The 25,751-nt window shown below is 41.9% G+C and overlaps 1 protein-coding gene across 8 annotated transcripts in view; it reads left to right on the top strand.

Moving 5' to 3' along the window:
- KIF1B (kinesin family member 1B) overlaps positions 1 to 25,751 on the top strand; it is a 77,589-nt gene continuing 51,838 nt past the window's right edge. For 3 of the 8 annotated variants that reach the window (XR_009115501.1, XM_058039261.1, XM_058039258.1), the window contains exons 1-14: positions 1 to 251; positions 5,235 to 5,416; positions 18,776 to 18,852; positions 19,947 to 20,126; positions 20,479 to 20,544; positions 21,320 to 21,498; positions 22,174 to 22,285; positions 22,412 to 22,489; positions 22,657 to 22,722; positions 23,480 to 23,497; positions 23,661 to 23,736; positions 24,035 to 24,113; positions 24,402 to 24,544; positions 25,685 to 25,726. Coding sequence is in view for 7 of the 8 variants with exons in the window: in XM_058039261.1 (XP_057895244.1) it covers positions 5,311 to 5,416; positions 18,776 to 18,852; positions 19,947 to 20,126; positions 20,479 to 20,544; positions 21,320 to 21,498; positions 22,174 to 22,285; positions 22,412 to 22,489; positions 22,657 to 22,722; positions 23,480 to 23,497; positions 23,661 to 23,736; positions 24,035 to 24,113; positions 24,402 to 24,544; positions 25,685 to 25,726 (1,222 nt within the window). In the remaining variant the exon portion in view is untranslated. The remainder of the gene's footprint in view (positions 252 to 5,234; positions 5,417 to 18,775; positions 18,853 to 19,946; positions 20,127 to 20,478; positions 20,545 to 21,319; positions 21,499 to 22,173; positions 22,286 to 22,411; positions 22,490 to 22,656; positions 22,723 to 23,479; positions 23,498 to 23,660; positions 23,737 to 24,034; positions 24,114 to 24,401; positions 24,545 to 25,684; positions 25,727 to 25,751) is intronic. The other 5 variants (XM_058039262.1, XM_058039260.1, XM_058039263.1 and 2 more) reach the window with 3 other exon arrangements.

Genomic DNA, 25,751 nt, shown 5'->3' with positions numbered 1-25,751 from the left:
GCGCTCCGGCAGTGCGGGAGCGGCGCTGGGGCGAGCGCGGCGCCCGTTCCTCCCGGCCGGCCTCGCTCTCCTCCCTCCCCTTCTCCCCTCCCTCCGTTCCCTCCCTCGCCCTTCCCGCTCCGTTCCCGGCAGCGGGGAGGTCTCCAGGCCTCGGTGGAGGCGGCGATGGGGATGGCCGGGTTTTTGTCGCTGCGCTGCCCCGCCGGCTGCTGACGCCGCACCGCCCGCGTCCCGCGGACACCCCGCGCCAGGTGAGGGGGCCGCGCTGAGGGGGCGCTGAGGGGGCTGCGCTGAGGGGGCCGCGCTGGCGGGGCCGGAGCGGGGCGGGGGTGGGGGGCTGATGCCGTAATGCGGAGGGGGAGGCGGCGATGCTGCCGTGCGCATCTGAGGGGCCCCGCGAAGGGCTGAGGCCGGGAGCGGGGGGGGATGGACGGATGGATGGACGGATGGATGGATGGATGCATAGCACTGGATACCTTGGAGCTGTCAGGGCAGCGGCGCAAGGGCGTGGGGCCCCGCTCGGCCTTGCCATCTGCCCGATGCCATCTCCTCGTCCCCCGGGACGCTTCCCTCCCTCCCTTCCCTTTCTTCCTTCCCTTCCTCTCTCTCCTTCCTTTTTCCTCGGGCGGCCGCTCCGCCGCTTTCCCATGGGCTGGATGCCGCCCGCCGTGCCGCGTTCCGCCGCCCTGCTCCCCTCTGCGGCTCGGATGGGGCGGGGGCGGCAGCGCCGGCCCGGGAGGCGGTGCGGGGTGCGGCAGCGGCTCCCGGCCCGGCCCGGCCCGGCTCGGCTCGGCGCGGCCCGGGCAGCCATGTTGGCACGGTGAGCCGGCAGTGCCCGTGCCCGGGCGGGGGGCGGCGGAGCGGGCCCGGCGCTGGGGCCGGCGCCGCAATGGGGGCAGCGCCCGCGCTGGAGAACCCGCCAGCGGCAGATGATGAATTTATGTCTGCCTTCCGGAATGTAAATACGTTCATACCAAATTCTGAATTCTAAACGATATTTCTGTTCGCTTCCAGCTCCTTCTGAGCTCAGTTCTTTTTGCTGTTGCACAATCCAGTGTTGGTAAATAGCCATGTGTGCATGTGATCGGGTTTCAGTGCCTCGCCAAGTTCTGCAGCACTGTTCGATCTGGCATCTCCACCTGGTCCAGATATAGCAGAGCGTGTGTGTGAGTTCAGCTGAGGGATCACACTGTCAGCACTGCCCGAGCTTCATGCGGCACCTAAAATTGGCTCTGCTGGGGCCCCTTGTTCAGATACGCCTGCTGCCCCAAGCAGCTGTTTTGCCAACTTTCCGTGTGCTAATCTCTGTCCTTGTTTTATTTCTTCAGAGCTCTTGCACTGATTAAGTTACAAGCCATTTTTTTGTTTCAAAGTTAGCACATTCTGTGATATGCAGCTATGACACAGTTATCTGGTGTATGACTGGTTCTCTTAAATAAAAAGTGATTCTTCTTTGTTTGTGATGTGTGGTGGGTTTGGGTGGATTTTTTGTTGAATGCAGAGATATAGATTTTGGACATTGTTTTGTAACCACTTCGAGTTTGCTGCAGACTTCTCTGCATGTATAAATAATAATTTGAATCTAAATCCCTGCTCTGCTTGTAACTTTACTTAAATAAACAGCAATGTGTTTTTGTTTTGACATGGCATAAAAACTGGCTTGCCAAAACTTTCAGATACATCCAAGTATTCAACTCTTAATGTTTATTCAGATATTTTTGGGAAAGCCCAGATCTAGTTGAGCCTGTGAAGGGTGATTCATCAACACAATTGGGTTTGTCAGCTTGAATACCAGTAAACAGACAAGATATTTACATGATTTCTTTTAATGACACCTTTTAATATTAAAATTGCACTGTAGGACTTACAGAGTGAATGTCTTTAGTTTCAAATAGGTGTAAAACTAGGATGTAGGGTTTGCTTTTTGCTGATGATGAAGATCACTAAACAACTCAAATGTCATGTACCACCTGTTTTGGAGCCAGTGGTAGATCACCTCAGAGACACACACGCAGTTCCCTCCTTGGTTCATGACTGGATTCGTGCAGGCTGAACATTAAAAGAGACACAGCTAGTAGATTCCTTCCAAAACATCAGGGAGATGATTCATTCTAGCATGGATGGCAGCCTCCAAGCCTATAATGAACATTAAAAAAAAAGTCATCTTTTAAGAATATTGTTCTTCTAAATCTGTACCACAAACTGGATTGCATATTTTGGTTTTCTCTTTTCAAGTTATGTTTCCACTCTGTAGTCAGCATTTTGTAGTAGTAGGAAGTGGTACTACTGGTAAATATGAGCCCTGAAAAACCAGTTGCAGTCTATTATCTGTGATGCTGTGTAACTTGGGGCTCATTTTGCCTCATTTTACCATTCTGTGTGATGAGGGAAATGCTACTTTTACAAATTGCTATGACCAGTTAAGATAACTGGTAAGTGGAAAAGCCTCTCAAACCCCCAACAGTTTAAATGTATGGAAAGCTTGGCAAATTATATTGGTTTTGGTCAATTTTCTTACTAATGAAAATTAAATCTTGCACAGTGAATTGATATTTAAAACATCTGAAATCCATGTGCAAATATGAGTAGGTGTTTTGCTTACTTCAGCTATGAAAAATAGCAGAGTTGAGAACAAAAGAGATTTAAAATTATACCACATTTAATTTTCCGTCAGCACAGAAGTTAGGGTTGGGAAAAATTGGTAACTGCAGAAGTCCAGCAGGTAAATTTTCATGTTGCAGGTGATTTTGTGATCTGCTCTTTGAGAATCTCTTCACAGTTGTGTTTCAAACAAGTCTGTCGTTTAGCTAGTGCATATGGAGTCTCTGGAAATGTGATTTTCATGCTTTCTTGTTGTGCATATGATGTTAAGAGGTACATATATATATATATATAAATGTAGATGATTCTTTCATCCCACCCTCTGTTTGCCAGCTTCCCAGATATATCTGCAGAAATTAATGCAGTGTTCTGAGAGGTGTTTTATGAAAACATCAGAAAAAAATTCTTTGTGGTACTCCACAGTAAGAAGGGAAGATAAGCCCCCTACATTTCATAAATAGTATTATAAGAACACACTGGACAGAGTAAATTGTGTCACTGTGAACTTGACAAAAAGCGGACGTTTTGCACCTGACAGATTGTTAAAGAGTGTTTCATAAAGAGGCTGCTGCGTGGCCGTGCACAGTGACATTGCTGTTTCCAGCAGCCGTGTCAGGGTCAGTTGAGTAATAGCTGTGGGTTGTGTTGGGATTAGCCTTGTCACTTGGCTGTGCTGGGAGGGCTCGGGAATGGTGCAGGGGGCCGGTCAGGGAGGGAGAGCCAAAGCCTCGGGCTGCATTCTGGGGGCAGAAGTCGGTAACAAAGCTCTGTGTTTGATACTTTGTTCCACACAAAAGCAGGCGCCTCTGTGCAAGAGGGAGAGGAGCAGGCTGTAGAACGCCCCAGAACATCGTGTGAATTCATTCCCAGTGCTTTTCTGCTCTATTCTATGTTCAGGATTTTAGTGAAGCTTTTTAAAGTTCCATACTGACCCCGAGCTGGTGGTGTGGCTGTGTCATTAATCATTGTTCAACCAGTTTGCTGTACCAATGACATTGAGATTCAGTTGGCTTGCTCCTAAAGACATTCTTCTAGTCTGATGAGATACCTCAGGTACCTTTGAAAATAACGAATACTTTAAATTGCTTCTACTTGGGGGAGTAATTTAATTTCTGCCTTCACCATGTGATGGCATTAATGAAGTTTTGCACTTTTATTAAAGACTTCTTGTACTGTGGGAAAATGTGTCATAACTTGAATTAAGCATGTATAAGTACTTTTACCAGGTGTGGAACTTACTTTAGAGCTGAAATGCTTCTGCTTTAGACCTGCTAGTAATTTTTGTACTTCTGTGATCACAACCCTGAAATGAGCACTTCACCAGATCCGTGCTGTGTTGATAACCAGAGAGGATGTCAGGAATCCTGGGTGCATGGCTGAGCAGAGTTGAGTTCTGCCCATGGTAAGTCAGGTTCCAGATAGAAATGCCTGCATCGAGTCAGACCAAGGATCAGTCCAGCTCTGCATCCTCCCTTCAGCAGTGGCCATAGCAGATATTTAGGGTATAAGGATAAATCACACATAAATAATGTTTTCTCACTATAGTCATCCATGTTCTGTATGTCTGCCATAGAACCTTTCCTAGCCAAGGGTAGAGGCTTTTTAGTAGGATTTAATCTTTGAATCTTGTTGCTTTTTGGGGCTGTTAGACTCAGTACTGTCTGTGTTCTGTGGCAGGAAGCTGAACTGCTCAGTAGTGGGCTGACTGAAAACCTTTCTCTAATGGAAAAGGCTGGTTGACACCAATACAAACAAACCAATCTTTTGTAAACCTGCATTCCAGCACTGTCTCAGACATGCCTTGAAGTTTGGATAGTGGGTGTCAGGGATAGTTCCCTCCAACAAAAGTGCTCCATCATTTAGGTGTGGTAGGATTTGAACAAGTATTTTGATAGTGGAGATGAATTTAATGGTGGGCATTTGCCTGAACATAGATAGTAATATTTACCCTGAAGGTAACAATTCTTGATTCCTCCTCTTCCTTACAGTGTGTCCTTTAATCAGCAGATACACAAGTAGTTGATGAGTTGTTATTTCCTTCCAGAAGAGGACTTTCCCAGGACTGCAAGGGCTTCTTTAAGGGTACACCCTTTTCTCTGGAGTCATATCTATTGAGAGTCAGTGTGCTGTGGCCCATGACACTTGAGTTAGTTTTAATATTATTGCTAAAACATTGTGGCAGCAAGGATTGGCAGTGTGAGAGCCTGGGTATGGGGTACATGGTCATTGCCTCATGATGAAATTTAAGTAGCTGTGTCTTTACTGCTAAAATTATCTTTGTTAGGTTAAGCCTAACACATGTTGTAACCAGATATTTATTTTGGTATTGGCATCCTTACTTTCTGGAAGAAAACCAAGTATTGGTTTTCTTCCAGAAAAGAAATGTATGAAACTGTATGAAAACCAAATATTTGTACACTTCAAAAGAACTGCTTCAGGTGACTAGGGAGACAGTGAACAGGTGCTGATAAATGTATTTCCAGTTCTGGCTTTGAAGTGACACCTTTTGGGGGTAAGGGAGGGTGATCTGCAAAGCAGAAATTGCATTTATGAAGTAACTTTGAACCTTGCTAATTTTATCGACATCGTGAACACAATAGCTGTAAATAACTAAATGATATTTTTCTCCTTAGAAAACAGCAACAGGAAGGATAACTTGAAAGGCTCTTGATCACTTTCCATTCCTTGAGTGTGCTGCCAGCAGCCAGGATGTCGGGGGCTTCAGTGAAGGTGGCTGTTCGTGTCCGGCCCTTCAACTCCCGCGAAACCAGCAAGGAGTCCAAATGTATCATCCAGATGCAAGGCAATTCCACCAGTAAGTGTAATTTAATCTTGTAAGGGAGTCTTTCTCTGTTCCCAAACTAAAATATTTGACTTAAATATTTTCTTCTGTCAGACTGAGAACTGTATCTTTGTATCATCTAGAATTAATCTTTAAGTTATTCTGCTTTTCGAAGGCTGTCATTACAAACTAGATTATCTCTGAATGTGACTAGAAAGTCTAAATAACAAATATCTTGATTTTTATGGAGTTGTTCATGGTGTTTGCTTCTGCTGATTTGAAAATTCTACAGAAGGATTGGAATACAAAAGTGAAAACCTTTTTGTGACTTCAATGTTTGGGAACATCATGTGGGTAGACAGATAGAGGGATACATTGCACACCACCACATGATAACTGTGAGAGTATAGGTTCTGCTTGCATCTGGTGCTTTAGTTTTTGGTGTGCTTATTCTGCACTGTGTGCTTTTGGTTAAGAACATCATTTGGGTGAGAAAGCTGAGATGAAAAGGGTATCAAGTTTTATGTTTCCAGAGCAGATGTCTAAACGACAGCAAAATAACAGACTACGTAGAATCATCTTCTTTTCTAACCAATTAGAAGGGTTAAGCTTCCTATATAATTGTTGTGAGTGTAATTTGGAGAACACTGTTCTGTGGGAAACTGTGTGTGGGCACACCTTTTTTGGTTGTTGGGTTGGTTGTTTTTCATACTTGAGGTCAAGGCAGTATTGACAGCACTTGAGGGAGTGTCGCTCCTCATCTGCAGGCCAACAGCTCTGCCCGTAAACTGCTCTTCATAGGGCACTTTTTCATTTTTAGGTAATCAAGTAGAGCCATCTTGTCTGCAGCTGAAGAAAGCAGCACTCCAAGAGCACTGAGTTATTTTGCTGTCTGATTACTTGAGTGTTTACTCATGCCTGTTAACACAAAGGAGGTTTCATACAGGCCTCTCCCTTTTTTTTTAGCCAAGGTTGTACGTCAGCCTGCTTGTGCTTCTGCAATGGAATTTAAATCCTGGTTGTGGTCACTGAAATTATATAGTGTTTATGGTTTCATTGGAAGAGAGGTGTCATAGAGAAGAGAGCTTGTTTTTAGTGCAGAAAGTTCTTATCTTTAGACCTTATGTGCAATACTACCCAAAGGAGCTTTTTTGTGATTGGATTTCAAAACTTCCATTTAAGGTAGGGGTGGGAGGGGTTTGAAGTCATCTCATGTAGAACAGGTGCTTGTATCCCATCATTGAGTGCAGTGTAGAATGCAAGAACTGTAAACTTCATTAGAGGACATTTGTTATGGAAATGCCACCAAGCTCTGGGCTCCAGCAGCACCACTGGGAACCTCTGTAACAGCTTTTTTTGCTGCAGTCATCACAGCAGTCATTTTAGGTGTTTAAGGTGTTTGAATTGCAGGAGCCTGTGGAAGCACCTTGTTTGTGGCACAGCAGTCAGTGTCTGGCAGATTGTTTGGCTGAGCTGCAGCTGTGGCCTGGGCCAGACACTGGTTCTGTTTCTGAACACTAGAGCTGCACTACAATGAGTTTCCAACAAACTGCATCAGCCTTCCAGAGGAGAAAAATACTTCAGATATATCTAATTGGAAATGTCTTTACAGAAATGACTTCTTTTGCCGTGTTTTATACTCTGAAGTGCTCTAATGTGCAGCCTTGTATTTGGATGCTGTGGCTCTGGTCAGGCTGGTGATGTGACAGATGGTCAGGTTTAAGTCATGGAGACATTACAGACTGTGGAAAGGAATCATCCCTTGTGATAGTTAAACATTGTTACATTCTGTGGGATATTTTTTCCCTGTATTTCCCTCTTAGAGCAGAAATACAAGGAAGCAGTGGACAGAGGAGTAGTTTGAACAGAAGAGGATTGTATAATAAAGGATATGAATAAGGCATTGTTTGGTGGGGGAAAAAACCAGCAGAAATCTTCTCTCCAAAGAATCTTCCTAACCAAGTTGTCCAGCACACATAACTTCCATCTGAAATTCCTTAGCTGGTGTGCTTTTAGGTTATGTGTTAGATTTGGGGGGCATAACTGCTGTTCTGCCAAAGATTCTTTCATTTTCATGATGCTTGGATTTTTGCACCCTCACAGTTAACATTATTGAACTCCTCATTATTAAGGTCTGAACTTGCTGACTAAAAGCTGAGCACATGAAGTGAAATTAGTGTATCTGAGACTCATATCTGATGCAGCAATTTGAAAAGAAAGGGAATTTAGTAGTAATTCTAGACTAAGGAGTTCCTGCTTCACACTTTCAGATGTGCCAGTGAAGTGATCAAGGTCTAGATATCTTGCCTCTGAGAAGGTTATTTTTTCACTTGTGCACTGATCAAGTTGACAGGAGGCAAACCTGAGAGGATGGTGATACACTGAGTAGTGACTATTTTAAGCCTCCAAGGCAGTTAAAGTTCCCTTATCTTGGAATTAAAGCCTAATGGACTGTCGTGACACCGGATTGATGAGACAGTGTGAAGTCTGATAGCTAAGAAGGGATTTTGACAGTTACTTGAACTTTAATTCTGTATGTATTGATTGACCAAGCTATTCTGCAAATCCTGCATTTAAACTTTGTCCAAGTCTGAGTTTTGTAAATGTATTGGCAGAGACTACTGCATTACAGTGAAACTGAGGCAAAGTGCTCAGGATTGTGTTAAGGAAAACTGTGCAAAGATACAGATAATAAAGAGTATGACAGGTGTACTTTATAAATAAATAATTTGAGATGAATGTGTGAAAAAGGAGTGTTTTTTGACATACATAATGAAGTAGTTTCTTGAAGTCAGAATGCCACCAGGATTGTTGCCTGACATGCTGCCCTTTTTGTTGGACAGTTTTTGTGTGAATTTGGCTGTTTATGGCTTTGGGGATTGCCTGTCATTCACAGGGTGCTTGCCAGCAAAGCAAAACGTCCCTCTGGGTTAGAAAGCTTATGCTCAATTTTGTTGCACAGTTCTTTGCCTTAGAAGCAAAACAACATAATTTGCTTGTGCACTCCTGCAGAATTTACTTGTTACCCTATCTGGCTTTAATGTCATTTCCTCCTAGGAGATCAAGACCTTTAATCCAGATCCACAGTAGGTCTGTTTCTATCATTTTTCACTGTTTAAAAATGACAATGCAGCTGAATACAGTTCTAGGTATGCCTTAATCTCAGAAAAAGAGAATTTGTACGAAGATCTTTAACCCATAACGTTAAGGACACTTACTGTGAGTAATTAGGACTTATGTTTTTCTTCTGGAAGGATGCAAAATATGGAAATTTTGAAATCAGTACTTGAACATACTTTTTGTTTGGTTTTTTTTCTGCTTTGCTATTATGCATTTTGCACTTAAATTGTCAGTCTTTGTCTTAAATACACGTTTCAAAACTGAGGTTGTGCAGTTGAGCTGCAGTCACGTGTGCTGAGTGCATGAAGGGGCTGCAGTCTGGCAGGAGGCCAGTGCTGCTCAGATCATACCTATTTGCAGATGGGATCCATTTGAATGATACTGCCAGGAGTTCTTCAGTGGACAGGGGAGAAGGGGGGTAGGAGAAGAGAAGGTAATGGAAGAATCTTAGAGACAGGACACGGCAGGAGCTGTAAAATTCTGCTATTTATGTTAACTTGGGAATGCAAAATACTTTCCAAAGAAGAGGTAGTGCCACCATCAAATTAGGAATTAAAAAACTCCATCAAAGCAGTAACTGAGTGGGATTAATTTCAAAAAAGGCCTTCTTTATAAATAATTATAACTTAAAAATCATCCTAAGAAACATAAACTTTGTTTTCAAAAGCACCTGCTAAGCAAGTGAATTCAGTTGGCTGAAAGGATGCTTTCATTTGGAGTTCTTATCTGAAGAGTACATTCTTTAAATTACTGAATAGGTGGCTTGTCATGTCCAAACTCAAAGTGGCTTTTTGAAATTAATAATTAAAGTATAGATCATGGTTTTCTGCATATCTTGATTGAATAAGTTTTCTCTTTAATTCCTGCTTTTTCCAGTTTTTTTTTCAGAAAGGGTCACACCAATGCATCTTGCCCACAATGTATTAATTACTTATTCCTGTCCAGTTAATTTGTGACTTTTTTTGTACTGAGTGGGAAAAAGATTCTGCAGTGTAATACATGAAAGCTGAGCTATAGATCTAAGAGTGTTTTGTGTGTCAGTAGTTCTTGTGCTCGTTCTTGTACAGGCTTTTCAAACATAACAAATATAAACAACCTTGGCAGCTGCTGCCTTGGGTTATTGAGCTGAAAAAAGAAGCTGTTCTGTGCCTAAAGACTCCCTGAGCATTGTGCTTTTTCTGGTTTAGCTTTTGTTTGTTTGAGGGATTTTTTGTTTTGGTTTGGTTTTTTGGTTGGTTGGTTTGTTTGTTTTGCATCTTTTTTGGTGGAAGTGATTTGATAATCTGGCCTGTAAATGCTTGTAAATAATGCATAAATAAAAACGAATGAAATTGAAGCAGAGATTCAAGCCACAAAACAGCATTGAGATACTAATCACTAGCAAAGAGCCCAGCAGGCTTTTTCTTTAAAAAATCTAAATATGTGTGTAAAGCATGAAACAAATAAAACAAGGAAGTAAGGAAGTACCTTACTTGGAATATGTCTGTGCAATTAATTGTGCACTAGATGAATGAAAATAGGGTTTAGCATCTGTATGTGCAAGTGACAGGGCAAACCAAAGTTCTCAAAGTACAGCTCATCTGTGATTCTTGTGTGAAGGACCCCAGTGCAAAGGTGCCCCTGCAGAGCCCAGGTTAGCTTGGAAGGGCTGAGTGCACCTGGATCCTCCCATGGCACTGAAAATTACCTGTGGGGATTTTAGCTCAGCAATAGTTGTGTGTTTCAGTAATGCTGGCAGGTTCCTCTGTGGCTGCTGAAGGTATTGGATGTTTAATAAAAATAGGCCTAGTGGAGTGGTCCCATCTGCCAGTGACAATAATCCCATCTGCTGCTGTGGACATATGTCAGCTTCTCATCCAGGCATCCTTGGCATCACAAAACCTTGGTAAGACATTCTGGAGTTAATTTGTACAGGTTGTAGGGGAAAAAAGTGTATTTCTTCTAATTGTTTTGTTGTTTGGGGTTTTTTTTTCTCCCTAAGGTGTATAAACTTCAGACCTAGACTTAAGTGTTTAAATTAAAAACAAAAAACAACCCAAAAAACCTAATACAGAAACATCTAATTTTAATTTCTCCTTTGTTTTGGCTTTTTCTTTCCTTTTCTTCTTTTCTTTTAAGATATGTGCTGCTTTATGCAGTTGTTCTGGGGCAAATTAGAAATGGGTGGGAAAGCAGGACTGAACTTTAAAGGCTTTTGATTTATGGCATGTTTGCCTACATTAGTAGTACTTGAAATGTAATAAAAAAGTCAAAACTATTGAAAGGTTCATAGTATAAGGTAACCTCATCAATAATTCAGCTGTCTCTTTTATTGATATACTTTTGACTCTCAATCTCTTATGAAAACAATAATTTTAGATATCTCAAAAAATAAGCATATTGCCTTTCTGATGCCTTGTGCCTGCCAAAAAGCATTGGTTCTTAAAGCATACAGCCTGGTGTTCTTGGTTTGCTTGTTTGGTTTATTTTTCTCCTAAGTGTTTCTAGTGTTTTCTACTGGTATCTTTCATGATGAGGCTGTCTTGGGCAAATAAACAGCATTGCAGGAATGTCACTTCACCCCTTCCCTGGTTTCTCTGGTCTGTAAATCCCTGTTAGTGGTGCAAGCTAGATGAATGCTTGTCAATATGGAAATAGTGCCCTGCGTTCATGGTGGGTGTGTTATCAAACCAGGCTGTTTGTGGGGAGATAAAGGGTGTCACATGGAGGATGCCTGAATGCTCTTGTGGTTGAGGTTTGAAAGACAAGTCCAAGAGGTCACAATAGCAGAGGTTACCCAAACTCTTCTGATGACTGTCCTCTTACCAAGATGAACATTAGAGTTCTCTGTGTTTTGGGGCATTAGGGATTTCTGTGTCCACAAGTCTGTCTTAGTCACTGTCTCTGAATGCCCTGCAGTATTGACAGCTCATATGTTTTGTACATGCCTGGAATATTTCTTTGGAGAAGAAATAAAAATGTGGATTTTTTTTGGTGCTTGATTTTCCTTCTAAAGCCTTTCTCATGATTGAATAAAAATAGCTTGAAGTGTTAATTCTGCACTGTTAAAAAAATGTAGAGGATGACTTTGGGGAGCTGGGGGAAGATGAACATTTAATCATCTTTAAATGCTAGAGAAGCAAATGCTGGTTCTGGAGTGAGACTGTGGGATGATGACTAGGGTGTTCCAGCTGATGTTAAATGCAGTTAGACTACATTATGTTATGAAGGTGGTATGGAACCATAGCAGAGGGGTATTACTAATAAACCCTGAGTAGTTTCTGTCAGTGGTGATTCTCCATGTGGAATGCTTCCCCTTCAGAATTAGTGCTCACTGACATAGAACTAGGCCTCCAGAGGGGATTCTTTTTATCCAATGCTTAAATAAACTGCCACATTTTAGTATGCAACTAGAAGTAAAGAGAATGTAAATTGTTAATAAGAAATACTTTAAGAATTGGATATTTTAATTCACTACACAAATTCTTCCAGAGACATGCACTGTTAAGAACTGACCAAACTGACTTAAGTAGTGGGCTGAAAAAGACCTGGCTCCCCAAGATTCCAGTGCTCCGTGGTGTTCTCTCAGTGTGTTGCTGCCATGTGTCTGAAGGTCAGATTGGTCTTAGGAGAGGCCCAGTTTGGCTCTTGGCGATGTCAAGTCGGAGAGGTGAAGGGAGATACTGTTTTACCTGCCTTGAGGCAGAAACCATGAGCCCAGAACTGAGCTGGAGCACTGGCCCAGCCCCACACACAGCCCTGACACGCTGCCTGTGCTCTGGGACATCCCAGGTAGGTAACCCATTGGCAGTGCAGGTCCGGGAATGGCTCTGGGTGAGCTCTTCAGCCAGGGAGAGCAGTCTGCTTCGGCTGCCTCCTGCCTGCTGCAGAGCCTGCTGGCGTGCTGTTCTCCAAGAACACCAGCTGGAGAGCTGTATTTATAGCTCGTGGATCTGTGAGAGCAGCTGAGGATGAGAGCGGCTTTCCAGCAGCTTCTGTGAGGAGCGGGGCCTTGCCCTGGTGCTGCCGAGCCCGACTCCCTCCCCCAGCCAACCTTTCTCCCAGTGCACGGCTGAAATTCCTCAGCGGGGAGAGAATCCGCTTGAATTCCAAATGAGCTGTTCTTAGCTTCTGCTTGGTTTCCTTCCCTTTTAATGATTTGAAAAATGCAAACAATGCTTTGAAAAGCAAGCACTGCTTCATGAGCTGGAAGTGTCCATTTCCCTTCATTTATCTCTTATAATAACAGCCCTGAAAGTCTGTCTTATAAAAGCACTATGGCCATAGATCTGATTGCAGCGTTTGCCTAGGAAAGAAGCCTGTATTAAACGTGTCTTTGTGGTGTTATTCACGTTCCAGCAAATAAAGAATGCCTGCTCCACCCTGCTCTCTGTAAGGAACATGTTCCCATTGTTGTCATTCTAGTCTACAGATGGTGCAGATATATTTTCCAGACCCATGTTTTTTAAGAGACTCTGTATTTAATGTTAATTTGGTCTTGTGGAATCAATTCTGAAAGCCCCAGATTTTTTTCATTGGATGAATTGTTTATTCAATCATAATGAAACTACTGCTTATATTGATCCAAATAGAGCTAGAAGAAGGCATAGAAATGATTTTGTATTTTTCTTCCATAAGTTGCCCCTTCCAAAGTTCTGTCGAGACCAGAATGATTTTTGAAAATGTCTGCCTATTCCTTTACTAATGATTAAGGAAAGCAAAAGTGAAGACACTGCTTTTCTTGCTAGCTGTTATTTCTGAGTGGTGGCATTTGGTAGGAATGTGTGCTTGAGCTAGAATAATGCTGCCACAGGGAGAATTGTTGATGCTGGTGTGAAGCCTCTCTTGGTGAGAAGAAACCTAATGTTATTTCATATGTGGAAATGAAAGAGGTTTTGTGCCCTCAGCATTGCCTGTTATGGTAGCAATATGGGCATGGCAGATGTTACTGACAAAGCAGGCTGTGTTGCACAGATCTGGGAAGGTCGGTTTTTCCAGTTCCATACTCGACTTTCGTCATAATTGGATTTCATTTCTGATGAGGAATTGTTTGTTTTTAAAACCCCTCCGTGTGTCTGTCCCTTCACCCCCCTTGCCAGCACAGCCTGTGTCCCAGCTAATCCCAGGATGAAGCACAGGTTAATTCTGGCTGCTGGTGTTGATCTGAAGGGCAGCTGCAGGCAGGCAGCTCTGTGGAGCACCCACGGTGGGTGACTAATGCCAGGCATGGCACGGAGCCCTGCACGGTGACTCGGGCTCTGGGCTCTGGGCTCTGGGCTCTGGCACAGGCGGGGCAGCCCTCTGACGTGACTTTAAATGCAGGGAGGGCAAGAGAATAATTTCAGCTCTTGCCTCTCGAGTGCTCTGCGCTCTGTCTCGCTGTCTCCCTGTTCCAAGAGCTTATTAGGAGGAGCTGTGTGTGCTGGGCATCCCCAGATACTGAAGTGCAGATCATTTCTGATCTGATCAATCTGTGACATGCTGAGGAGCAGCATTGACTGGGATGACAGCAGAGCAGGCTTGGATTGCAAATTCAATGTCATAATCTGATACGAGTTTGGAGAGGTTAAGAAGCACTTCTAGTCATTCTTTGTGCCTGCAAAAATATTTATGTGACTGAGTAGATGGGAATGGAATGAGGGGGCTGATCTTGGCTAAGTTTCCTTGCTTTTGTGGATTTTTTTTCTCCCCTTTGTAGGCTTCCCACTGTCTGTTTACTTGGTTAGTTTTAAGGGAGACTGGAAGTGTAAGTCCAGAAATGAAGGCTCGAAGTGGGAATGTGTTTGTGTGTGTTCAGAAAGGAGTGAGAAGACAGAATGCTGCTTCCAGCTGAAAATACCCTAGGAAGATTTTAACTTTGCATCAGCTCTCAGCTGTGCTCCACACTCTGGTTATAACTGTAAAACAAAGTGCATATTTGACCTGAGCTTTTTGAATTTCAGCTTCAGAAATGAAAACTGGATTATAAAGCAAAAGATTTGGATGTCCAAAATGACAATAGGAATGCAATATAATACATGCTATGAAATATATGGGTACTATTTCAATAGTGGTCTTTCAAGTATTGCTACAGTGTTTGCTAAAAAACTAGGGATGACTTTGAGCTCATAGATTTGAAAGGTTGAAAGTAGATGTTATTTTTGTGCTAGCTGATGAAGCAGATGGTGGATGGTATATAAAATGTTAATTAAGGAACAAGTGGGATGGACTGTGGAAATAAAAATGCCAAAAGATGAAGTTGCCTGTTTAAGTAAGGGTATGTTAAAATCCAAATGTTTTGTTGAGATTGGTCTGTTACTTTTGGCAGAGCACACCTGAAAGTATAATTCTTTCATTTATTGTGCTCCTTCTTTCTCCTTTTCTTCCTCTGTACTGCTCTACTATGTACTTGTCCTTTACTAGGCCCAATCAGTATTTGGGTCTTATATAATACTCCAGAAAAGGAGATTATTTGGTGTGAAGAAATTTCTTTTAAAACTGTGTGTTTCTTTACCTTTTGGTCAGTGAGAATAGAAAATGTTTATTGTGACAGGTATCGAAAAGTCCACCAAACTTAAACAGCTAAGCAGCTACAAAGAATTGTTTAAATTGCTTGAGCTCCAGAGAATATGTGAATTACTCCTGCCTAGAGGAACTTTGGATGGTGTGAAGCAGCTCAGCTTGGCTCACTGTACAGCTGTAAGGGAAAACTAAGCTTTTAAAATGCAGGCTGTGTCTCTGGGTGGGCATGGTGATGGGTACCAAATCAGCTGCTTCACGTGGGTACTGCTGCAGAGCTGTGTTCACAGATTTATTTATCTCAATTTATGACGTGTAATTACTTTATTTGTGTACAAAGGTAGAAAACAGATCTATTAAGGAGAAGCTTATTATTCAAAATTTCCAGAAATTCATTATTCAAGTAAAGAAAAGTAATAATATGGGCATTTATCTCTCTCAACCAAACCAATGATTTGTAGAAAATATTTTAATCCCATGAACATTGTCTTGCCTTTTTTTGGCCCTCCATTCCAAAGGTAAATGATGGGCATTAACTGCCACTGTGGTTGCTGCTTTGATCCCAGAAGGTTTCAGGCCCTGCAGCAGAGAAATGTTATCCTCAGACTGTTCCATCCTTCTCACCTCGGGGTTCCAGGTGTCACCTGTTTCAGTAGCACTGGTGTGGCAGACAGTGGCTCTGTGAATTATCCCTTCCAGTGTCTCTCTGGTGCAGAAAGCTGAGCTTGTGGAAAGCTAGGAGATACCCCATGAGCTAATAAATTGGCTCTTGGTGAAGCAAGGGGCCTGAAAGAGGGATTTGCTCAGAAACTGGCTAACTCCAGCGTTCAGAGCTGCTCCGGTGCCGTGCTGCTGGTAATTATAGCTGCAGCACAAAGCAGCAGTGTCAGTTTGCAAACAGAAGAGTTAATTGCCACATTGGACCTTTGAAATAGCAGATAAACAAATTTATTCTGTAAGATAAAAAGACTATTAATGCGTTCCTGCTGTGATCGTCTGCCTTATTGCCTTTCTCATTTCCTGAGGCTCTGTAATTAAACCATTAGTGTGTGGACCGTGTGGTGAGGCTGCTGTGGGGAGAGGAGATAGATGACGACCTATTTCATGATTCACTAAGATAATTCATCTTGGCCTTGCATGGTTTCAAAACCAAACAGAGTAACTGAAAAGCTGTTAGTATTCTTGTGGATATTGGAGATGCTGAGAACAGTCCTCTTTCTGTTTTAATTGTATTTGTTTCCGTGGTCAGCAGAAAATACAGCAGGTTGAGAAGCATGGTACATAAAATCAGTGTTGCCAACTCAGTCTAATTTATGCATCCCCATTTCTTTTTTCCCAGTTTGGCGCATGAACTTTTAGAATAAAGCTTACCTGTACTAGAGGAAGGCTTTTAATTTCTTCAGAAATATCCATTAACTTGCTTTAAAAGTAGCTACATTTCTTGGGTTTTCTTGTCCCTCTGAAGATGATGCCTGGTGCAATAGCTAACTTCAAGTGAAGTCAGTTATTTCTGTTTGAATTCCTGGTTTCTTAGCTGTCTCATCATCTTCCAGGTGTTTTAATCACATCATTGCCTGCCTGGTTTTAAACCTAGACTACATCAGACATCATTAATGCTGGCAGCACCCACCTGCTGATCCGTTCCCCAAATGAAGAGGGTTTCAGTCCAGCTGAAATCCATTGAGATTGTAATCTTCGATTTTCTCATCCAGTCAGCTCTGCTGGATTCATTTGTAGACTGAGAATTGTGAAAATGGAGGATGCAGCCTGTGTGCAAGAAACAGAAATAGGGATGAACTGACTTCAGGCTGAGAGCAAAGGCTGTGTCTGGATCCCAGTGGCAAGGGGCAGCCTGCAGAGTTCCTGGCAGCTGGGAGGTTTTCTCTGACCCTTTCCTGCTGCTGTGGAAGGTTTTGGCCAGGCAGCTGCATTCCCAACCTCTGACAGAGCTGCTCTCTTGCACATTAAACTCCTTTTCCTGATACACTTCTCCAGATATGCTTTGCAAAAGCATCCATCCTAAAAAGTGATTTTCAAAGTAGTGAGCTGGACATGGAAGTCAGTGTGAAGGGCTGAGGAAGTCTGTTGAAGAAAACAACAATAATAATAACAACAGTGGTTTAAAAAGAGAAAAACCTGGAGCTGAATGGAATGACTTGCATAAATCACAGAGCCTGAACTTTACTTTTCTCCAATGTGGTGGATCAAATTTAGGCTGGAGCAAGAAAGGGGAACTAATGGTGAGTTTGTAGTGCCTTTTCAGACACTAAAGTGGAGATTCTATTATTTGTACTACTTTTTTGAGTAGGGACTTCCAGATCCAAGGCATTACATCTCCCTTACCTTTTGGAGCTTTGATATTAAATTTTTAAATGAGAAATTGTTGAGTTGTAGCAGTGTGGAATGCCCTGCAAGGAGAGAACTGATTTAAGTTTGGGGCAGGGAGTTGTCCTTGGGGTTTGTTTTTTGTTCTCTTTAGGACTGGTGGAATAGTTAGAGTGGAGCTGTTCAGGCAAAGCTGGTAAGGGCAGGCTAAAGCCATGGATGATTGCTTAGGTTACAGTTTGTTCTGTGTTGATGCCTGTGTTGCTATCCAAAGCCACAAGCATTTTTGGCAATTTGATACTGTGCTGGTGCATATAATTCATTGGCTTTGCATGTCTGTCGGGTTTTTTAAGGCAAGAATGTCAGCACAAGGTGCATCCAAGTGAAATGGAGTTGGCCAGGAGAAGTAGAGTAGCAACTGTTGCTATTTGCAATCCAGCCAGTGATCTTTTCTCCACACTGTCATTTTGGACAACAGCCCTGCTCAGGAGCACAGCATCTGGGAGAGGAATGATTTGATTTTAATGGGGATTCTGTAACCACATTTTCAGAGATTTCAGTGAAACAAGATGCTAAGTTCATGTTTGAAATGGTAAGAGCTGTGGCTGATATAATTTTTATTCATCACAGAACGAAAGAGAGAAGCCCCAATCTCCCAAAACATAAACTGACTGGAGGAATATGTGAGAAAAAAGCATCTTCTTTCTAGGATGTCTGGTATCAGGATGTAAATCATCCCCAGGAAGACTGCTGACACCTTTATATAGCTTATTTCCTTGTGGACTTTATTTGCATACATCACAGTTAGTGTCTCACTCCCAGGGGCAAATTGTTGCTTTAGGTGCAGGGGCAGATGTGTAAATCCAGGATGGTTTAACTAATTCCCTCAGGACTGTGCTTTTATGCAGTCCTACTTACAGAGATTACAGACATGTTGAGAACAGCTGCTGGAAATAATATATTGAAGTATTTCCACCACTGTAGTATGGAAAAGAAGGAAGCAGTAGAGATTCACTTCTGCTACAAGGGCTGTGCTTATAAATTACCCTCCTTGGAATACAGAAACTACAGGCATTGTGTGTGCCACTGCAGTGAGAGCTGCATCCATTGTGTATTGCTCCCCTGCAGGCAAAGGTTATACCAAGCAGTTTTGTTGCTGGGAAGGAAAAAAACCCTCAAGTACTAAACCCACCAACCTAAAGGTATCTGGAAAAGCCTTTGTTGATTGTGTGGAATGCACAGAATTCTGTTAAGCAACAGCATATTTCTCCTAGGAATTTTTTTCTTGTCTTATTTGAGTCCTACAGAAATAATAGTATTAGGAAGCAGTGAGTCTGTTACTACAGTCTTCCTACTCGTATGCCATGTGGCAGCTTTGAATACTCAGATTCACAGTGTGTGGGTCAGTCAGTTTATTAAATATGCTCCTAAGTGTCACGTTAGCTAAGAGTTTGAATTTTATTCCTGTAGGTATTATCAACCCAAAGAATCCTAAGGAAGCACCAAAGTCCTTCAGCTTTGACTACTCTTACTGGTCCCACACATCGGTAAGTGCTTTAACAAGACAGCCTGGTTGTGTTGTTGTTTGGTTTGATTCAACATTCTCTTCTGATCATGAACCCCTGTCAGATGATTCTGTAGTCTTTCTCACCCACATTCAGGTTAAAAGCTTGTCATTGTATGTTGTGTTTCCCTGTTTGGGTGAGAGCAGAAAGCCAAAACAACTTGTACATATTTGAAAGATTACTGAAAATATTCTCCAACAATGCTCTGTTCTAAATATTTCAAGGATACAGGTGTGCCACGGTAATTCATTTTTCCTCTTGGACAAATGACAGTTGCTTGAGGCCTTACAGTTCAAGGGGATACATGGTCTGGGTTTTGTTGGCACGTGTGGAAAAGGCAGCACAGTGACCCACGTTTCCAATAGCTGCAAAAGCAATAAATTCTCATCCAGCTCCTGTGCCCCACCCTTCTGTGAGTCGGTGCTAAGCTCTCAGTGACTTCCAGTAATTGTTCTCCAGCAGAACTGTGTTGTTCTGCCACCTCCTCCTCCCCTGCCTTGTTTTCTAAAAGACGTACAAAGAAGGGATAATGCATTTCTCTAAGATTAATTTCAGTAACTTAGATGGTGAAATAAGATTTAATATTTCTGAGCAAATTTGAGGTCAATGAGACTGTTTTCACAATAAAATACTCGCCTCTCTTACTGAGTTTTTCAGAGCAGCCGTGAAAGTTGATTATAGCCCAGTCACAGGAACATTATGAACAGAATGCATGAAAACTAGCAGATAAGCAGCATCAAGGAACAGAAGAGCTCTGATAAAATCTTGATCTCGACGTTAGAATGTTAGCACATCTAAATTTGTCCTGATTTCAGGAGCAGGTAATGTTAAAATACAACGTTTCAGGAAGCAAGAGAATGCTAGATTAAGAATAAGATACACCCACAAACAATGCAGTGACATTGTCATTGTTGTTCTTCTCCATCTTGTTCTGCCTTGGGAAAAACCTGTGTGTAAAAATGGCCTAATTTACCTCTTCCTAAGGGATTGACCCCCAAGAATAAACCAGTTGCTTTTTGAAATCTTACTCAATTGATAGGGAAGTCTGTATTGATGCTGTTTTGGTGTCTTTCCAGCCTGAAGATCCCTGCTTTGCATCTCAGAGCCGTGTGTACAATGATATTGGGAAGGAGATGCTCCAGCATGCCTTTGAGGGCTACAACGTGTGCATCTTTGCCTATGGCCAGACTGGAGCTGGCAAATCCTACACCATGATGGGCAAGCAGGAGGAGAGCCAAGCAGGCATCATTCCCCAGGTAGGAGTGAGCCCAGAAAGGGAATCTGGTTTTTATGGCACCTTCAGACACACACTTGTGTTTTGTATTGCAGTAAGAGTTAACAGAACTGAAGCTTACTGCTAATGTTACAGTGCAGAATAATGATACTGCTGAAACCTAGAGCACTTGTTGAGATACTGGACAAAATAAAGTTGATAGTGATGTAGGACTGAGATGAATTATCTTGCAGTGAGGCTGTGTGTGGTGGATGCATTAGGCTGATTTTTTTTCACTGCCCTCATTCTAAAGCCGTTTCCATGACATGTCCTGATAGTTACTTGTTACTTCTCAGTAAAGACTCATTTCTGACTTGGGCTTAATTTCTTTCCAGCTGTGTGAAGAGCTGTTTGAGAAAATCAATGACAACAGCAATGAGGAAATGTCATATTCTGTAGAGGTGAGTGTGGTGAGGGATCAAAGAATGTCTGTATGCTGGACATCAAACTGAGCTTAGGTGCTGGGTTATTGATGATGCACCAAGATGCTTATTTCTGATTAGTTTGGGGGTTTTATTTTTATTTTTTAAGGCTTTTTGTCTTTTCTCTTTTGAGACAAATGTAAAAACCTTTCTGTGACTCCTTTTTTACCCTCAACAGAAAACCAGTGTTCCTTTACCTGTGTAGTAATCCTGAAAAAAATGATGGGCTGAAAAATTTAAAGATGCATTTACAGATGGTTTTATTTTACTAATAGCTGGAAGACTGCATGTTTGTTGTCAAATACTGTAGCCTTGATTTTTAAAATCAAAAGTTGCTTCTGCAGACAAGAAAGATGAACTTTTATTTTCTTTCCTAAGTTTGCTTTGGTGGTTCATGAGACATTCCTTGGAAGCAGACTCCTTTTACCATCTGTCTTGTTTGATGCCTGTGCTGTGTCATATTAAAGCTGTTAAGGTGATTGTGGACTCCAGTGTATAATTTTTCATTACACTCCAGCGTTTTCTGAAATGGTTGTAGAATCTATACATGGATGCAGGGCCAGCAGCTTATGTTAGAGGTGTGATGTAGGAGAATTTTGACTCTTGCCTTTGCCAGTGTTTAGGCTGTTAAATGACCTGAGACACTCTTAGCTTTCCTGTGGTGGGCTGGGGGAATTTCTACTGCTGGCACTCTGAAATGCTGTGGAGGAGACCTTCAGAAATACTGAATTGCCTGTGAAAATTCTGTTTCCAGGTGAGTTACATGGAGATTTACTGTGAGAGAGTCAGAGACTTGTTGAACCCGAAGAACAAAGGGAATTTGCGGGTGAGAGAACATCCTCTCCTTGGACCCTACGTGGAAGATCTGTCCAAGTTAGCAGTCACATCTTACACAGACATTGCAGACCTCATGGATGCTGGAAACAAAGCCAGGTTAGTGATGGGAGTGTGTTATATATTCTTAGCAGTATTATGCATTAGCACTTTAAAAAAACCTCTTGTAAGTGAGGAGTATTACTGAAATATGCACTGATCAATGCTGTTAAAAGCTGAAATTGCTTTGTGTGCTGAACTAGTCCTGCAAATCGATGTGTAGATATTTAAAGATTGCAAGGACTTGAGATAAAGTCTAAATAATTATCTGGCATTTACTTCTGCTTTTGCTATGTACTTTGTCACTATCCTTGTTTAAAAACTTAGGTGAATAGTCTCCTCTTTTCTCAGTTCAGGTGGTCAGGACTAAAGTTGGCATTCCAGCTTCAGTTTCTGGTTCATTATTAGTTGTTTCCATGCAAGCTCTTGGCTTCATTCAACAATGTGTGAGAAGGACTCACATAAATGCTGCTCAAGTATTCTTGGGTGTTTGCATGTAAGATGGACTACTGAGTACACAGACTGAGAAAGCTCTGTCTGAACTGTGATGAAGATGGGAGTAATTCAGGAGTGAAAAAATGAAAGGGTTTGGGAATGATGCTAGGTGTGGCTGGGTCTTGGTTACAGGGCAGCACATCACCTGTGCAGCCTCTTGCTCTCATTCCTCTGCAGCTGCATTCAGCCCTGCAGGTAATTGTCCTTTTTTAAACATGCTCGTATCTGTTCATATTTTAGGACTGTGGCAGCCACCAACATGAATGAAACCAGCAGCCGCTCTCATGCTGTGTTTACAATTGTCTTTACTCAGAAGAAACATGACACAGAAACTGACCTTTCCACAGAGAAGGTGTGTTACAGATAAGTGACTTTCTGACTGTTTTTCACTGATCTTCCCTGCAGTGACTTTGTAGTTCTGTCCTTGCTCTGGTTCACCAAGACCTCATTCTCCTGTTCATGTGCTTTCTGTGTTCAGGTCAGCAAGATCAGCCTGGTGGATCTGGCTGGGAGTGAGCGAGCTGACTCCACTGGTGCCAAGGGAACCCGGTTAAAGGTGCGGGGCTGCGGAGGGTGCTGGGGAGGCTCGGGCATCACAGGAGTCCTTGCTGGACAAATAATAAGTTACAACTGTGGGAGAAATAGTTGCAAACCTGAAGATCTGAAGAGATTCATGGTGGAAGAGTTTTCATTACTATATAATACTCGTTTCTCTTTTCCCAGGAAGGAGCAAATATCAACAAATCTCTCACAACTCTGGGCAAAGTTATTTCAGCATTGGCTGAAGTGGTAAGTAGAGCCTTTCCTTCCCTGCAACCACCTTTGCATAGCTGGTCAAATGGAAAGTGTAAAATCCGTGGAGCACAGCAGAATCATTTGCTGTTCTTGGCCTTGCATTCTCAGCCCTATTAGCTGTGTGTATTTTGATAGATGAATAGAGTTGATAGTATTCTGTGGGTGTCACACAGGCTGTCAACAGATGGAAGCATTGGTTTGTTTAACTGTGAAGAAGCCTTGCAGAAGAAGCCTGTGTTTATGTAGAAGACCTGTTCACATAGCAAGATTTTAGACCTTCAGTGCAGTGCAGTAATTTTATTTTTATTTGAAAGAATAATTGTAGAAAACTTAACTGCAGCTTTGTTGTTAAAATTTGTAGAAATATAAGTGCAATAACTTGATTCACTGGCTTTCTTTGCAATGGCAAGACTTAATACTGTCTTAAGTGAGCATATATTGATCCAAGCAAAATGTTGTGGGTTTAGAAAAGTACTTTGTCTTTTATTTTTGTATTCAACTGCTATTAAAAAAAACCCCAAAGAAACAAAACAAATCAATGATTGTTGTTCTTTTTAAATGTGAGTCAACACCTTGGACAGGTTGAATATGCTTAAATATTTTTTAGATTTTTTTTTTTCAATTGAAGTGATTAATTCCATTAATTTGGCTTTTTAAGAAAAGAAAGTACTGTCTGACATGGAAGCAATGTGTAAATGTTAAGAAGCTCATCCTTCTTCTTTTTCCTTTTTCCTTAATGCTTTCAACTTAGGATAACTGCACCAGCAAGGTAGGATGGTCTGTGTAGGAGTAGATGTTGGTTTCTTTGCCTAGTGTAAGGTTTGGTGCTTGGAATTGTGTTATAACACAGAATTTAAATGTCAGGAAGATGTTCACATCTTTCTTACACAGAAAATCCTTCCTATTTTTCATACTGTGTTGTTTCTTTGTAGAGCAAAAAGAAGAAGAAGACAGACTTTATACCCTACAGGGATTCTGTACTAACGTGGCTCCTTCGAGAAAATCTAGGTATGGCTGATTTGTCTGTGCCAGTATGAAAATAAAGGATCACTGAATTTCCTGACTGCTTTTACTAACTTAAATTTGTATTGAGCATGAGGCTAAATATCTTTAGCATCCAAATCTGAGTCGTCATAGTTCCACCTTACATTAATGCTATAACTCTCTCCTGTAGTTTTTGTATGTTTCTTAATACTGCAGAATTTAGTTGAATTCTATAATTTATTGAAAATATTGATATTTGGTAGATAGGTAGTGCCTAAAGTGTGTGCTGTAGTTCATCTAAAATCTTGCCTGTTCACTACAGGTGGTAACTCCAGAACTGCAATGGTCGCTGCTCTCAGTCCAGCAGACATAAACTATGATGAAACTTTGAGCACTCTAAGGTACTTTCTCTTCCTGTGGGATATATATGGGTAACCGTTTGCTCTAAAGGCCCAACTTTGTCCTTTAAACCTTTGGCTTATTGTGAGCTGAGCTTATCTGTGGGGAAGAGCACTCTACAGGCAAGAACTCAATTACCCTACAGAGGAAGCAGGGATTTATTGCCTCCTCTGCTGACATCCAGCTGCAAGTGAAATGTCTTCTGTGCTGCTGCATTCCCATGTTACATAAAAGTTATATGTAATCAGTTCCATGTTTGTGTAAGGTTTCATTGTTGTGTGTGCTTGCAGATATGCTGATCGTGCAAAGCAGATTAAATGCAATGCTGTTATCAACGAGGATCCCAACGCCAAGCTGGTGCGGGAGCTGAAGGAGGAGGTGACAAGGCTCAAGGATCTCCTGCGTGCTCAAGGCCTGGGAGATATTATTGACAGTAAGTGGATTAAACACACCTCACTGTCCTGGGCTTGGCCTCTAGCAGAGGAGGGAGACCTGAGCCAGTGAGACAAAAGGATTTAAAACACAGACTTTAAATATAGGTACTGATATTTAAGTTTTGAACATGATTTTAGAAATGGCAGCCCTTTCTGTCTTCAAATGACCATCTTAGGTTTGTGTGTGGAATTCACAAGCCACCTTCAAACTCAAGGAAAAATACGGAGTTTGAATTTTCCTACTATTGTAGACATGCTTTTGTGTAATAGAACTTGCACATTCAGGAATTGCTCTGCTGAGTTACGGAGAGCTTTTTGTCTGGCTGCCAATAAAAGAGCTGAGACACAGAAACTTAGTTTCATACTGAGGAAAAACGGCATCTTTCCTTCCTCCTCAGAGGGTCAAGGTTATTAGTTGATACCTGGCTTCAATGCCATCCTCACTCACAAAAGAAAACAATGGCTAATGTTAGACAGTGCCCTGAGTGACAAATCATTTGTCATCTTGAAGTAACTATGCAACAGCTGCTTGTGAATAACTAATGAATCCTTTTGGGAGATTTTGAGTTAGGTTGGCAGAGCTGTGTTGTACTGATTTGCTTTGCCAGCAACCTTTTAAAGCACTAGAACACACTTGTGCCCAATTTCCTTGTCCTCATTCCAAACAAGACAAATGAACTGAAATTTTAGCTGCTACATTCTTCTATAATATGAACAGTGATTTAATTCCTAGTGAAGGAAATGCCCATAAAAGCACAGAATGCATTCCAGTGGTTTAAAAGCTTCTTTGACTAAAAAAATAATAAAGTGTTACTCCAGTTTCTGATTTTTCAGACCTTTTTGTCGGTGAAACAGAAGTCCTGACTAAGTCACAGACTACTAAAGACATGCAACATGTATCTACCTCTTTATTTGCTTGTTTTCAAGAGAATGCGGCCAGAAGACAATGAAATACAAGTGTTTTTCATGCTTGTTAGAGTCTGTGGGTTTTGGTTATTAATCCAAACTGAAAAAACCAGTGTTACTGAGAACTGTGTTTTGTTTCTTTAAACATCAAGTAGTATTCTCTTCCCTTCCTATGGCACTAGTGAACCTTCAGTTTTGATCCTTCTTGTATTTTCCCTCCTGCTTCCTTTCAGTTGATCCAATGGGAGATGAATACTCTGGAAGTGGAGTCAAATGTGTGTATTGTGTGGTTCTCTTTTT

Source organism: Melospiza georgiana, chromosome 22 (genome assembly GCF_028018845.1).
Source record: "Melospiza georgiana isolate bMelGeo1 chromosome 22, bMelGeo1.pri, whole genome shotgun sequence".
Classification (NCBI taxonomy): Eukaryota; Metazoa; Chordata; class Aves; order Passeriformes; family Passerellidae; genus Melospiza; species Melospiza georgiana.
The sequence above is the reverse complement of the archived record's forward strand: the minus strand, read 5'-3'. Positions and strand labels throughout refer to the sequence as shown.